This window comes from Ochlerotatus camptorhynchus, unplaced genomic scaffold (genome assembly GCF_037179485.1).
Source record: "Ochlerotatus camptorhynchus isolate MF236.1 unplaced genomic scaffold, CSIRO-AGI_Acam_v1.1 ptg000411l, whole genome shotgun sequence".
NCBI classification, from domain to species: Eukaryota; Metazoa; Arthropoda; class Insecta; order Diptera; family Culicidae; genus Ochlerotatus; species Ochlerotatus camptorhynchus.
Window position 1 is genome coordinate 147941 of NW_027040897.1, and position 16111 is coordinate 164051.

At 35.6% G+C, this 16111-nt stretch overlaps 1 protein-coding gene across 3 annotated transcripts in view; it reads right to left on the reverse strand.

Moving 5' to 3' along the window:
• Window positions 1-200: 200 nt before the first annotated feature.
• Window positions 201-16111, reverse strand: part of LOC135710975 (cytospin-A-like) — a 73289-nt gene continuing 57378 nt past the window's right edge. For 2 of the 3 annotated variants that reach the window (XM_065233710.1, XM_065233709.1), the window contains 9 exons: window positions 13369-14223; window positions 12992-13301; window positions 11433-12683; window positions 11122-11273; window positions 10921-11052; window positions 10749-10857; window positions 3382-3633; window positions 669-943; window positions 201-470 (listed from right to left, as the gene is read on the reverse strand). In XM_065233710.1, the coding sequence (XP_065089782.1) occupies window positions 381-470; window positions 669-943; window positions 3382-3633; window positions 10749-10857; window positions 10921-11052; window positions 11122-11273; window positions 11433-12683; window positions 12992-13301; window positions 13369-14223 (3426 nt within the window). In that variant the 3' untranslated portion in view covers window positions 201-380. The remainder of the gene's footprint in view (window positions 471-668; window positions 944-3381; window positions 3634-10748; window positions 10858-10920; window positions 11053-11121; window positions 11274-11432; window positions 12684-12991; window positions 13302-13368; window positions 14224-16111) is intronic. The other variant, XM_065233711.1, reaches the window with a different exon arrangement.

Consider the following 16111-nt stretch of genomic DNA (forward strand, 5'->3'; position numbering starts at 1 on the left):
ATTGTTGCTGCTAGAAAAATACGATAAAAAAGGCAATCATATTACAGCCAGTTTTCCTAGGTACCTTAAAATGGCCACAAACTTCATTCAAGATAACGATATTTGGAGTAATGAAACACAATTCAATCCTCATTTATTAACCGTACCAGTAGTAGGATGTAAGTAGAATTTCTTTCGAATAAAATATTATAATGTTCATATTGTCAAAATTTTATTGTATTTCGAGTTATGATCAGGTAATCAACAATGCAGCAATTCTGTATGCTTTGTAATAAATAACGGTATAGTAACGCGGTTAAAATAAACACATATGCTTGAAACTGGAAGTCATAGAAAATAGTAAATTGCCTGTGTTACTGCACGTGAAGCTATTTTAGAACTCATGTTTCGAAATGCTTATAAATTGCCGTCACATATCCCATTACTTGTTGCCAGTCTGGCCGTTCTAGCTGGCACATGTCGTCAATACTCTGTGGGAAAAGGAGCATTTTAAATTTTAGATAAATTATTACGCATCATGCACACTACAAGTACGAAAACGCTTACAAAAGTGCGCTTTTACGTAAAATCATGGAATGTAAAAAGCGGACTTTTATTCGCGATTCTGCACTTTTTAGGAATCCAGTTTCAAATACAAAATATGTATAATAAAAAAAAAACACACTTACCAAGGATGTTGGTATTCCCACGCTTTCGGCAGCTGCGAAAGCTAAGCTAAAGTTGCGTCGCTTGTCGTTTGGACTTAATTTATCATAAGGGATGTGATCAGGTAGATAGGAGTGCATGATTGCGCACAATGCGAGGCCATCGTTCCAGGAGGAACTGAAGTTAGTTATATCTATATTTCGATAGCCGACAGTCTTATTTTGACACCACTTCAGCAAGGCATTGCGCTTTGAGCCTCCATTTTTCACGAGCGCGTTCAACGGGTCCTTACGGTCGCCTGAAGGAATCAAAAGAGAAGTGAACGAGAAGTATGTAAATGAGATAAATGAATTGAGTAGTATTTTAATATTATTTAACTGCTATCGCTATCTTGATTGCTTATTCAAGGCGATACATAATCCGCGTAGGACAATTAGAAGTATCTTGGGCACATACATGTTTTTTCGTAGTGCTTATTCTGTGTGTCACGTGACTCTGTCACCAGTGATTTGACAATTAGGTGTTTCATGCTGCTTCTTACAGTACTCACTACCAAAGGGCGAGCCGTCTTTCATCGTAATATGGGCTGGTGGTAAATCGACTTGAGAATGTATTGCAAAATTTACAATTAATTAAAAATATCAATAATGGTGCAATTTGTCTGATTTATTATTTCTGCAAAATAAAGATAATCAATCAAGTATTTCTGCATAATGCCACTATTACTAAAAAGAACAAAATGTCGAAATTTTATCACCGCTAGAAGCAAGGTTTGAAGAGAACTCGACGGCTTTTCGAAAATCTCCATACCGCAATACTGGTATATCCACCATTGCCGGGGAAACATCTGTCGGATTTCTGAAACTATTACTCCATTGTCACCTCGTGTGATCAAATGCATAGTCACCTCACATGAGGTGACAATTGTCACCTCACCGGTGAGAGAGAGTCACGTGGCTCGCAGAATATGGGGGAGTGTTATTGTTAAAACTAATTTCCAATCATTTTAGATGAATTACAACACAGATAAACCGGAAAAAGTTCTATCTCGTGATTTTTTGCTTTTGTTGTGTGTCATCAAAGTTTACAAATTTTACAAAAAATCTGAAAATCGTTCAAGATTATAGAAGATTATTCTACACAGCCAATGAGATCCAAACCAAACTGAGTCGAATTCGACTAAAAATTGAGTAAATTTTTCCTCATTTTACTAGTATACTGATAGACTCAATAAACTTTCCATTAATTTTCCTAATATTCGAGCTGGTTTTTTAGGGAAATCGAGGCAATTTAAGTCGAATTAAAACTCAATTTTGAGCTACTCTCATCGACCGTGTCCATTACCCATAATGTCATTTCCCAGAATTACACAATAGTGTTCCAGTTACCCGGCGATGGAAGTGAAAAGTGATAGTTACCTTATATCGATGTATACCAGGATAGAAATAACCATAACATAACAATGAAATAACAATAAAATACAATACATTATATTGTTGACAATTAACCCTACTGTAATTGTGTTGCATTGGTCAAATGACCAAATTGTTACCACAATAGGTTTATAATAAATTCAATGTTTTTCTTCATTCCTTTATTTAACGTCGGTCTCTGTTCCGAAATCTAGTGCCAATCACCGACGGACATTGATTGCCATCCATTGACGGCAATCGAATATGCAGGAAGGCGTAGGATATCGCACACATGGGCCGCGACCAACAGCTTTACTTCCCTTCTGAAGGAAGACGTGACCAGAGATTTTTATGCCTCAGAAAAATCCCACCGACCTTGGCTTGGATTGAACCCAGACCCATTGAGGTGAGAAAGTAGTCACGCTTACCACTACACCACCGGCGTCGGCTTTATTCAATGTTATCAAAGTATTGATCAATAAAAAACAATAAAGTTTATTGTAATGAGATCAAATTTTATGGTTACATTAACAAGCAACTCCTCTTTTCTATTGTAAAAGTTTAATTTACCATAATAATCTAGTGTGCATATCAATAAGTTCTATTGTATTTTTATTGTTTTTGGTAGTAAAATGTATCGTTGGTACAATTAATTTTAGTGAATTGTGACAATAGGGTCTAATGCTTTTCTATGGTACATTTTTATTCGGGATACCTTTACCCCGAATATAAAAAAAATCAGCAAGAAGGCAGAATTTTATTCGGAGTAATGGCGTTCGGTGTAGTGACTTCGGGGTAATGTAGAACAACCATGAAAAATGTTCTCAATTATCAAATATGGAAGTCCTAAAAAAAATTAAGATGAGGTCGGCGTCCATTTGGAACATAGTAGACAACGAAAAAATAGAGAAATAAACTACCGTGCCAGCATCACATTTGACGTGTTCCTAATGATGACGCCCTCGTCTATTTTTGATCGAATCTTGCAGTAGTAACATTTCAAAAATATAGATTAAAATAGTCGAAAATTATTGAGTTCGACGAGTTAGGAACCGCTTCAAATATGGTGCCCCCATGGAACTATTCCTACGGCCAGGGTCCTGTGGCTTTAAGAATTTGTTGATTATTAACAACTTGTTTCAGAAAATTATTATGGCAGGCTTCAGAGAACGCGGCAAACATTTTAAATCGTATGTTAAGTACATATGAAAACATAACAATCAATGAAAGCAACAAAACAATAGGGCATATAAGAAATAAAAGAAATAAACTTCAAGACAGAAAAAAATATTATAAAAATATAAAAAATAAATCTAAAACATACTTATGTCGCCGTAGCTGTTTCGTCGAACGTAGTCCATCGTTTTGTGTGACAGTATCGATGCAGTAACATGGTCATCGGTTTGTTGTTTGAACAATTTTCCGGAGTGATTATAACTATTACTGATCAGAGTGGAGACTTTGTTGTTGCAACTAATGTTATTATTACTGTAATTACTATTGTTATTATTGCTACTGTCAAGATTACTGCTGCTGTTTGCGATGATATTTTGAGTTTTAATCAGCAATACTGTATCTATAATTGAGACAAATAAAGAAACACAATCAAAAAAGGCAAAACAAAAGCAAATCATATATAAAAACACTTAACAGAACACTATTAGTAATAGACATGAATCGATACAACACACAACACATGTATAGGATGTAAATAATTGTTACTCACATGCATTTGATTTTAAACGTTGACATTACTATTTTGTAGCACCGCTTAAAAAGTCATTCATTTCCCTTCTCATATGTACAATAGACAATCTTCCCAAGAATAAGTACAAGTGCTTGTATACATATTAATATGTAATGGTGGCGCTGATTCACTGCATCTCTTGTTATGTCTTATATGTCAATAATGAAAAGTTTAAAACCAATAAAACCAATAGGAAATGTTAATTAATAATCAACTTGCACGCGTTGGTACATCGATTGCGAAGATAGTTTTTTTTTTACAATTTCCGAGCGTACTGACCAAATCAATACCAACGATCACGACATCAATGTGAAATCTACACAGAACAACTTATACCGAGAAAAGTATTCATATGTACAGAGAGGTTTCGATTTTATCACGGTTAATTTTTGTTTTTCGCGTGATGTATTTGAAACCCTTCTAATTTAACATTGAAATTACTGTCTTTCTATTTAAATGTTGATTGATTTCGTTTATTTAAGAGATTTGTAAACCTTAGGCTGGTTCATCTAATTTTTTGACAACATGAAATAAATATTGTTAATAATTCAAAACATAACACGATTATTGCTAATGCAATTTTCTTAATGCAATCCAACTTTTCATTAATTGAAGACAACGTATAAACAACACTGGCATCTCTGTCAGCATTTAAAGCACAACTATGAAAGGTGAAACCAACGGATAGAAAAATTAGCAAATACGCCAACCTCTCTTTTGCGGTTGACATCTTTGCTATCAAATTCGTTCTGAGCTCTAACCTTTTAGTTACCAGTCTTCTTGTGTATTTTTCGTTAAATCATAAGTTAGAATTAATGTGCCAGTCAGTGCCTTAGCTCAGTCGCAGCTACAAAGCAAGACCATGCTGGGTTCGATTCCCGGTTCGGTCCGGTCTAGGATTTTTTCGGGTTGGAAAATTTCTCGACTTCAATTAGCATAGAGTATGATTGTACTTGCTACACTATTATACTAATTCAAAAAGGATACAGGCATCGAAAGCTCCCAACTAATAACTGTCGAATTGCATCTTAGAACACTAAGTTGAGAGCACGCACAAAGCTAATATGCGATAAGCTTGAAATACGAAGAAGAAGAAGAAGAAGAAGAAGAAGTGTGTTAGTCATGAATATACGTTCCTATCCCATATGTAATAGTTGAAACATTTCATAATATGAAACTATAGCCGTGACTTATATGCACCATTTAATCGCATATCAACAGACATAATACATTTATGATGATAAGCTCCAACCGGTATTATCCACGCATTATATCAAGATTTAGAATGTCCGGTTGCTTTGATGTCGACATCAGAGTTAATCAACACTCTAATGTCGTTTTCGTTTTTGCTACACTACACCGGTATATAGTGTAGGAGCAATAAGCACGAGTCATTGACAGCTCATCATCATTTGTTTGTAAACAAAGGTGCAACCGGTAGCTACACCCTGATTTTTTTCGGTGTTCGGCGGTGTAGCACCGGTGTAGCTACACCGCAAAAACTAAAACGACATAAGCCAACATTTTGCAGATCATCAGAACAGGTTTGCAATTGTTTAAAGCCAGATATGTTTTATATCAGTTCTTCTACAAGGTGATACATACAAACGAAAATCAATATGAAAGTGTTTATAAGATTTTGCTTAATTTTAATGATGATGATGATGGTCCCACCTCTTACCCCTACAAAGGTTTGAGCTGGACGATTTATCTTTAAGATAATTAAATGACATTTTACCCAGGTTAGCAAACAAAATCGAACTGGTTTCAGTTACAGATATAAATTCCATCTAGAGTTTACAGTTGCTTCACAGCGATATAAATGTGGAAAAGCTCAGGCGCCCACCTCTTAGCTCGCCTTTTTGTCCACCTAAAATATTCATAAGTTTCAAGCAATCAAGAGTTAATGAAAAATCAACAAAGCTTCCTATTACACTAGCAACCCCGCAATCTGATGCTATCATAATTTTCAGCAATGTCAGGAATGCCCCCCCAACATTTGCCAGAAAACTTACTACTAACTCAAGGTATCTTCCAAATAAGCTTCAAAATTGCATTTTTTTTTTTATCAAATGTTAAATTCAGTCCTCTATATCCGTAATACGCGCGCGAGGCTCAAACCTTTGTAGACTACTTTTTTTTAATTAATCTACTATTAAATCAAATATTAAAAATTCATCATCACCATCGTGGCGAACAGAAATAGTTTTTGCAGTGCTACAATAATTATTAAAAAGTCGTTATGACAGCTATCCATATAAAATAATCCGTTAGAGATAACTTCGTCAAGATACATAATTTGTCAGTTTATAAACAAATCACTGGATAACTGTTCAAAAGACAGTTGCTTAACGTTTGATATGTCTAGGCATCGAATTGAAAACATTTATTCCTTTATAATATAATGAACTTTGTGAAGCACAAGTCAAGAAATGTGGTGTTCTTATTTCAACCGCGTTTCTAGTATTATATCTATGAAAGTCAATTCCTCTTTCGATTCGATCACCGAACACCATAGTCAAATATACAATTCTTTGCTTCACCGACAACCATTGTAAAGCGTCTAGCATCAAAGTTGAGGAAGTGAATCTATTGCATCTCAAAATAAAACGCATTATTTTATTCTGCAAGCGCTGTCATCTCGATATTTGTGTTGCATTGGCCAGAAATAAAATGGAAGGGCAATAGTCTAGATGAGGAGAGATGATTGATTTGTATAGCTGTATTTTACTGGCAATAGTTAAATCGTTTTTCAGTCAACAAGGAATTCCATACTTCTTGGCAATTTTCTTGATGACATTGTCAATGTGACAATTGAACTTACGTTTGTCATCAATAATCACGCCAAGATATTTAATCTCGCGAACGCGAACAATAGTCATTTAATCGATTCCACGAAATTACCATAAATTTAGTTTTACTTGTATTCAATTTCAACTGCTTATACTTCAACCATCTACTAAGAGAAAGCAAATCTTCATTCAAGTGTAAAACGACATCATCTAAATCCTTAGCCGCAATGAATAACACAGTATCATCTGCAAAAAGATTAATATCGCAAAATCATAAAACACGTCGCAAGTCATTAATATACATAATAAATAACAGGGGCCCTAATACACTTCCCTGGGGCACTCCAAGGTTATTCCCCACGGGACTGCAAACAGAATCATTAAAAACAGTCCGTTGAGTTCTGTCAGACAAATAGCTTTCAAACCCCTTATATGCAGTACTCGTAATTCCAAAGCGCTTGATTGATCTTAACAATAAGGGCCTAGAAATTGTTTCAAAAGCGCGTTTAAGATAAAAAAAAACAGCAACAGTCGTATCACTTACACTTCAAGTTATTTTTCCACTTCGCTAATACCAAATTCAACGCGGTTTCACAAGAATGACCTTCCCGATATCCCGATTGTTCTGGTATCAACAAACTATTACTATTTAAGAACTCCAACAGCTGGCCTTTAACAACAAGTTCTAAAATTTTCTCTAATGTGTGCAACATGTTGATGGGACGAAACTCTTCGGCTTTAATCGTTCCAGCAACTTTTTGAATAGGGACCACTAAGGATTCCTTCCAAATTTGTGGTACATGTCCAGTTTGTAATGATTAATTAATAAGGTCCAGCAAGATGTGGCCAATGACATGAAAGCAATCTTGAATAACTCTAGCATTAACATTATCTACTCCAGCCGATTTTCCTAATGAAAAACAAATAACTCTAAGTTCATCTAATGTAATTGGGTGAAAAACTTCATATCTACAACTACTATTAACTGGCTGTTTTATTTCGTCAGGTTCATCGACCAATTCAATGGATTGATTAATCAATGAAACACTGCCTACAAAATAATCATTAAACTTAGCTGCAATTACTTGTTCTGATTGTTCTAATGTGTCATTAAAAGTTATGGACCGCGGTTTGCAATTATTAGGTTTTAATAAAGATTTCAAAATTTTCCATAACTCTTTGCTGTTGTTTTGATGCTGATCTATCTTCCTTTGAACATATTCACAACGAGTTTTCTTTATCGATTGTGAATACTTATTACGCGCGATTGTGTACCTATTCCAATGATTGTCATTATTTGATCTAAAAAACTTTTTGTACCATTTGTCCCTTTTCCGTTTAAGATGCAAAAGATCCAAATTGTACCAGCTGTTCTTCAAAGAAACAAACTTTTGCTCAACTAGTTGATTAGTACACGTTTTCAAAGCGTTATTAAGAACAGCTGTAGATTCATCTAAGTTAGCGGCCGCAAATGGAAAATCCACGCTCCTCTCAACAAGATTCGAAACAGCTTTCTTCGAATATTTCCTCCAGCACTTCAATTTACAACATTATCGTTATCGTTAACATGGTCTAAGACATTAATCACTAAGGTCTCATGATCGGTTATTTTCAAATCAGTATCCGTAACTGAACAAATGGAATCAAAATTGGAATAAACGTGGTTAATTAAAGTTCTACTGTGCCTGGAAATACGCGTATATTCTTTGACCGTTTGGTTTAAATTAAAAAAAAAACTCAGCTAAACGTTTCAAATGATTCGAATTATGGTTATCACGCCAATGAATATTAAAATCACCAACCAATATATTTAATTTACTAGAATCAAGGAATGTCTCGAGCCAGATCTCTAAAACTTCAACAAAACGCTGGTCACTAGAACTGGGAGAATGTTACAAAACACCATAATTACCCATCTTCTACCAGTTGCCATCAATAACTTCGTTGGTACGAAGGTTGAATTGATAAATAGTTTTCGGTGTTAGTTTTCGTCCCACGATTACAACTTTTGAAAATCGACAATCATATCTCAAAAATTCTGATACTTTCTAATAGCGTAAGTTTTAGCTATTCAGTGACAGTTTTCATAAAATTTGAATTGAATATACACATATACAGGTACAGAGGTAAGCACATATCATCGGTAAGAGACGAGTGTGTGAGAAAATTTGCGATTTTACCGATGATATGTGCTTAACTCTCAGTATTTTCTAACTTTCGTATAAACAAATAAAACTTACTACAAGTCGTTAACCGTAATCAAAAATTAATTTGATCATCACTATGGCCTGGTCGCGGTGGTCGGAGGTGAGGCCAACATCTTATTGCTCCATTCATACTGCATTGGACATCCCTTATCCAACATGTATGATATAGAACACATACGATCTGTGTTTGTTCACATCGACCGATACTGAGTGGTTGCGGTACAAGCACATATCGTCGGTAATAGACGATTGGTGTGTACTAGAGAACGCTTGCGCAAAAAGACTAGGGAGGGAAACGGATTCGAAACTCAAATGTCATTAGCCAAATACATCCGTAGACCATAGGTCCACCGTTGCATAATTGGCAATGCACCCGTGTACTGAATGGGAATTGTGGGTTCGAATCCCACCACAATTTTATCACACATACGTCTCTTACGATGAGATGTGCTTACCTCTCAGTATCTTCTAACTTTCGTATAAACAAATAAAATTGACTACAAGTCGTTAACCGTAATCATAATCTGACAAATGTAAAGGATACTCTAAAGGCTTCTACGTATGTGTATAAAGAGGATCCCTCAGAAAAAAACTTGTTTGTTTACGCGAGAAAACGAATAGATGAAAATAGTAATTTTTTGTATAAAAAATGCATTTTTTGAGATACTTGCTTTGATGGTTCATTCTGAAGTTATGGGTTTGATTATCATTATCAGCAATACCCATTTTTGTCTGGATCATAATCTATACATATTGGATACAATGAAAAATTAAGAAGTTACAGACCATTTTCGATGTCCGTTTTATAACTTGAACAGTCCTTAAGTCAAGCTTTAATTGACTGTTTAATGCTTGTTCGATAAAAGCAAACTGTTTTTCTGTGCTATCATATTTGGTTTTGGCACTGTCTAATTTATTTAAAATTTCTAGTTTTATTAGAAAGTTATGCAGTCACAATGTTTGTGGTCCATTTTTGCTTTAGTTCTGTTCAAATAAAATTATGTATGGCAAACATTCGGATAATCTGAGAATACTATGCTTTTTTTTAATTCATGTATTGAAGAAGTAACTTTTCAACATTAGGCTGGTTCGTTATGAGTTTTATCTTTTCTATTTGGAGATTCTCCTGCCAACAAAAAGTTTATTTATGTGAATTATTTTTCCCATTATTGTTATGCATGCAGTCTAGGACTAGGATGCTTATTTATTATGATAACTCCATGGATTAATTTTGCCTAATTCATTTAATTTTTGATAGATAATTTTGTAACAGACGCTTATATTCAACAGTATGTATGCGCGAAGCACAAGACCTGAAGTATTATAATAATATGTGTTTGCAAAGAAGTCGACTTGATTTGCGGTCTTAGACAACAATGTACTGCATAATTTTCCCAATCCAAGTATCAGGTTTGTTTAAAAAAAAATATTTTTTTTATTTTTGACGATTTAATGAACAGTTAAGGTTTGTTTCCGATACATTTTCCCATACACATTTAAATTTAAAAATTCTCCAGCAAATCCAGATCGAAACCAAATTCGTTCAAAATTGGGGCAGTTATTGGGGACCTCGATACAGATCGAAAGAGCAGGGGGTTGTGATCCGCAAATACAAACATGACCCACCCTAATGTATATATTGATATAAGCCAGGCTCTATTATTTTGAGTATTTGTTTGGTATGCCAGGTGGCGATTATAGAACTTTTTTTTAAACTAGGTAGACATTCGTGAAATAAAATAAATATGCATTGCAGTCACATATATTTATGTGCAATTTATTTTGTGTGATAGATTTTTGTTAGTACGTCAAGTGAAACATCTGCTACTTATTACCTAAAAAAATGATCTACTCTACACTACAAGTGATATAGTCACACATTCCCAAAATAATAATAAAATAAAAACTAACTACGTTGTCCGTTTAATACTGTACACTCGCTCACCTGTTGGATTGTTCTTAGGATTGCTGCTAATATTGTTACCAGTTGTGGGTTGCTGCTGTTCGCGCAATGGACTTTTAGCAGACATTGACGATATCAGTGGCGAGTGGAGCTGCTAACAAAATTTAATTTTAAGAATAGTACCAATAATATGTAGAAAAGTTAAAGAACATACCACACCACTGCTTTCGTTACCATTGTGGATGGTCGCGTTGTTCGTTGGCATGGAGGGATTCACACATGTGTCGGGTGGAATGCTATTTATGCTAGAACTAGAACTACTTCGTGACTCAGCAGTAACTTTTGCCTGTAGGGATGTTCCAAAGGAGTAGAGGTTAGTTATCTCTGAATAAAGGATTAATAAGGTCTCACATACCTGCTTTGCTGAATTTTCGATACTCTCAATAAGACTCTTAACGGACAATCGCGAATCCTGCCGCTGAATTGCGGATTTCTGCTGCCGTCGCACAGCCATTTCCTGCTGCACTGTGTTGAATATCGATTGGTGTGACTCGGAAGATGCGACTACTGTAAGGTAGTAAAAAAATGATAATTTCGATTAATACAAATTACCACAACTAAAAATGCTGCCAGAATAAGTACAGAAATAGGTAGCCAAGCAAACAAGTAGGAACAGAAACAGCAAACAGGTAACAAAGCATATCACAGGCAGTAAACTAAACTTACTACTCGGTTTAGTTCGGTTAGTCCAATTCTCTCCATTGTTATCGTTATTTGTGTGATGGGTATTAGATTTATTAAACACGAAAGATGTTCTCTTTAACTGATCCAATTTTGCATCATCATATACGTTGACATTTTCTGGATATTTTCGCGGTTTTGGTGTCACCTTATTTTGCTGTTCTTCTGCTGCATTGCTTTGCACCGGGCCGTCGGCAAGAATGAACTCGTTTGTAGTTTTATCGATGACATAGACAAGGGTTTTAGTCTTACTTGCTTTATTGTCGTCGGATGCAATATTTAATTCATCTATACTGTTCATCCTGGGTAGAGGTTTAGGTTTTTTACTGGCAGTATTGGCTAATTTCTCCGGTGTTGTATGACTGAACTCAGACAAATTGGCATATATGGATTCTGAATCATCTTCTTTCAAACTCAGATTACTCAGACTAGTGCTGCTCGATCTGTTGTAACGGAATTTTTTGAATTTTGACAAATTGGTTGTCTTAGTCATACCGTCAATATCGGGAAGAAGCAGGTCGTCGGAGCTTTTCGAGTGAAACAGAGGATCCAAAGCACCTTGTTTATCGTAACGGTCCGTTCGTAAATCTTGAATACTTTTTGATGCAAATAGCGGTACAGGTCTGACCAATCGGAAGCTATGTTGAGTCAGATTTTCATTACTTCTGGATATCGCAATAGGTCGAAAGATGGGTTCTGGGGAATCGTCTTCTAGGGTTTCAACAGTTTCGCTAGATGAATTAGAAGACGAGAAGTTGTGCATTTGTTCGCCGATGAGCGCAGGTGTTACTTCTCGAAATTTGTGATTTCTTGTAGGGTTATTGATTTCCTCGATTTCATATGAATATCGATTTCCATCTTTCAGAATAGGATCAATTTGTTCGGTTAGATCATCGTCGTCTAGAAAATGTACTGACATTTTTGGAGGCTTTGAAGTTGGTAGCGGAGGTATAAAATCAGCTGAACGATTTTTGTTTATTCCATGCCCTTGGTCTGGTGACCGATTGGGCAGTTCAGCAGTAGCCAAGTGCAAGCTATCAAATGCTGCTGCCGTAGCCGGCGAAAATGTTTTTAACTGTTTGCGTAATATTTTAACCTGGTTAGAAAACTCGTCTACATTGCGATCATATGTGTTAAGGTTATCGATAGAGGCAGATAAATCTTGCTTAATGTCGTTCAGTTTCTCATAGCTGAGTAACATACCATCACTCGTATCTACAATATCTACACCAATAGCTGTGAAAAATCATGCACAAATAAAAATTATACTAGCTAGAAACAATAAAGGGTGAAGAGTATACGTCTACATATTAAAAGTATTACAATGACGATGTAGAAATTAAATCTATCTACTAAACTTGTGCGAACAATTTATGTTGATATTGTACTGCCTATTTCATCTTATAAATACGGCAGTCCTCGGTTTTACTATTACTGTTTTTTGTCGTCACTGTGATACTTTTATCATAAATATTTAGTTGCAAATAATTTCTACAACCCAAAAGAAGAAACCATCAGGCATGCAATAACTAGAGTTAACTTACGTTTGTTGAGTTTCTCTATTTGCTGTTCCATTACACGGATTCGCTCGCGGAGTGCCTTGTTATCAAGGGCTAGCTGCTCTCGAGCATTGTGTGCCTCGGTTTTGAAATCGTTGGCCACTCGTACCGTCATCAGTAAATCCGACTGAAACCGGTCCCATTCTTCGCTCTCCTGTCTCCTTAAACTAATCTCTTGGTTTAATTCATCAGTCTTTTCTGCAAGCAGTCGTTCTGTGTCACCCAAATGGCGCTGAGTTTCCGATAGAAGCGCTTCCAGTTGAGCCTTGTCTTCGGTAAGGCATTTATTTTGAACCTAAGCAAGCGAAACAACGTTGTAAGAACTGATTATGATGATTTTTGCTGTCGAAAATAAAACTCACCTGTAATTCGCTGATGTTCTCCTGAAGTTGCTGACAATCACTGGCAATTTTGACTTTTTCTTGCTTCATGTTTTCGTGCTTGTACTCAAGATCCGAGATCACACATTTGGCATTGTTTCTAACCACCTTGCATTCTTCGCTCATTCGTGCCAATTGGTCTTTCAGTTTTTGAATCTCGCACTGACTAATGGAGACTTGCTCCTGAAGTGATGCCACCTGAATTTCCAGTGCATCCTTTTCCTTTCTCGCTGTATCCAAAAGCTCTCCCAGATCCGATTTATCACCCAAGGCGCGATCTTGTTCCAACTCTTCGATCTTTGCCCGCGCATTCTCAAGCAATGTCGTCAGTCGACTTATTTCTATCTGTTTTACCGAACTGTCTTCCTTAGACTGTAATAGCTGCGTATCAATTTCCGTTCTCTCTGCATTGGTTGCGTCAATTGTCGACTCAAGGACTCCGATTCGCTCGTGCAGTCTTAATTTCTCGTTAGTTCTTTCTTCCAAGGCCACTTTAAGTTCATTCAGCTCAGAGTTTAATTCTTCTTGTTTCAGCATAAGGCTTTCTCTTTCCTCTTGAGCATTCTTCAGCAGTTCCACTAATTTCTGTTCTCGTTCCGTTGATCCGCCATCCTGTTGATTGGGTTCTCGCAATAGCAACTTTTGCAAAGTGCCAATTTGCGTTCGAGAGTCTTCTAGTTTCTCAGTTTGCCTGCAAAGGGATTGGAAAATGACGTCCTTTTCCTCTGCCAACCGTTCGTTGTCGGTTTGAAGCTCATTAATTTGTGATTGCAAGTCGGCAAGCTCCTGCAGTGTAGCCTGGAGTTCTTCATTGGTGGAATAATGGGTTTCTTCCATCTGTTAGTAGAATCGTGAAATATATTGGTATGTGCAATTTGGATTGAGAATAGTAAACGTACCTCTGTATTCAATAGCTAAATGAGGAGAACTTATTCATACTCAATATTTATATTTTTCTAGAAACGGGCGATTACCAACTAAATAAAATTGCTTGATACACTTTTTCTAATGTCAAATAATTTTGAGAACTTTTTAGTGCCACCTAAGCTATGGTTCTATCAATGTTTTAGATCGACAGGATATTTTATGATTAAGTTGGAGCCGGATATCTTAATTTATTTGAATTTGAAAGTGTACAGATGCTTTGGAAAACTTTATAAAAATGTCTACGTAGTAACATTAGGGTGACTAAATCGAATCTGTTAGAGACAAGGTTGCAAATACTCATTTCAGCTAAAATAATGTTTTTCGGAATAATAAAACCAAAAGATGGTATGATGGCATGTTTTACTTGTAACTTACAAGAAGAGGTTACAAAGTATGCGTTTGAAACATAAAACCTGTAAATTTTGCTTTCTATGAGTCACAATCAGCGATTTTCTGATCACTGAGTGAGTGAGTGAGTGAGTGAGAGAGTGTGTGAAAAATCGCTGATTGTGACTCTCATGAAGTGAAATAAACAGGTTTAATATGTCAAACACATTCTTTGCAACCTCTTCTTGTATCCTACCAATTCAAAATATGATCATGGCATCTAATTATTTCATAATTAAAAAAAATGTTGTTTTAGCTGAAATGAGTATTTGCAACCTTGGTTAAAGATAACGAGCAGGGTTGGCTCCACTCACTTCGTTGTAATAAATGGTTTTCATAATTATGAAATCTTTATAGTTATGCGATTTTATGATTGGTGAGTGAACGCTTACGAATAATGTAACTCCTGATTATGACACTCTGAAAGCGAAATTGACAGGTTTTATGTGTAACACACATACCTTTCAACCGCTTCTAAAAATTTACAAGTACAAAATATCATTATAGCAGCTAATGATTCCATCATTCAGAAAACAACATTTTTTGTAACGAAGTGAGTGGAAGCAACCTTGCTAACGAACCATAATTAAACTCTGAGCAGTACTCAAATCTATATGTTTGAATGTTTCTTCTGTCAACGTAAGATTGAAGAATAGAGTGTTCCGTTTAACGGGTAAGATCTACTGACCTTTGGTTTTATCCTCTTCTTATGCTTCTTATGTTCAAATTAGCGTGCATAGCCTGAACGTCTGAACATAGCATTAGGACCAGGACTCCGATCGATTGTCAATAGTGATCTCTGAATGCTGAAGTGTGAGTGTAGTAAAGTGAGTTGATCATAATGCTTGGTCCAGTTAGAATCTGGATACAGATTTTGTTTATAACAGCGGTTCTGGAATGTTTTGACAACTAGTATTTCGAGGTTCTAAAATATTAGATGATTTATATTAATATTTCGCTAAAAGTTCTTGTCTAATATCCTAATGATTCCATACCATTCGAAAGGGAAAAATCAGGGTTTTCATTTGGCACGTTTAGAACTTTTGGCGACCATATTGAAATTAGCCGCCATATTAGATTGTTTAAGGAATAAGTTTTTCATAAGCTTACCTTATTAATTTAAAAACTAAGCATGTCATTTGAAACTGAGACCTTTTCCTATAAGATAAATAACAAATTATGATTGAGAAATTTGTTCAACGTAACGAACCAGAATAAAAAGAAAGAAGAGGTAATATGGTCTGTTTCTTTACGAAAAACGAAGTGCTCTATCATAATTTGATATGTATTTTAGTCTCAGCTTTAAAATGACGCGTTTAGTTTTTAAATTGGTGGGTAGTAAACTTTTGAACAACTCGTGTTTTCGAAAAATCCAGTTAGGCGGCTAAATAAATATGGCCGAAAAAAATGC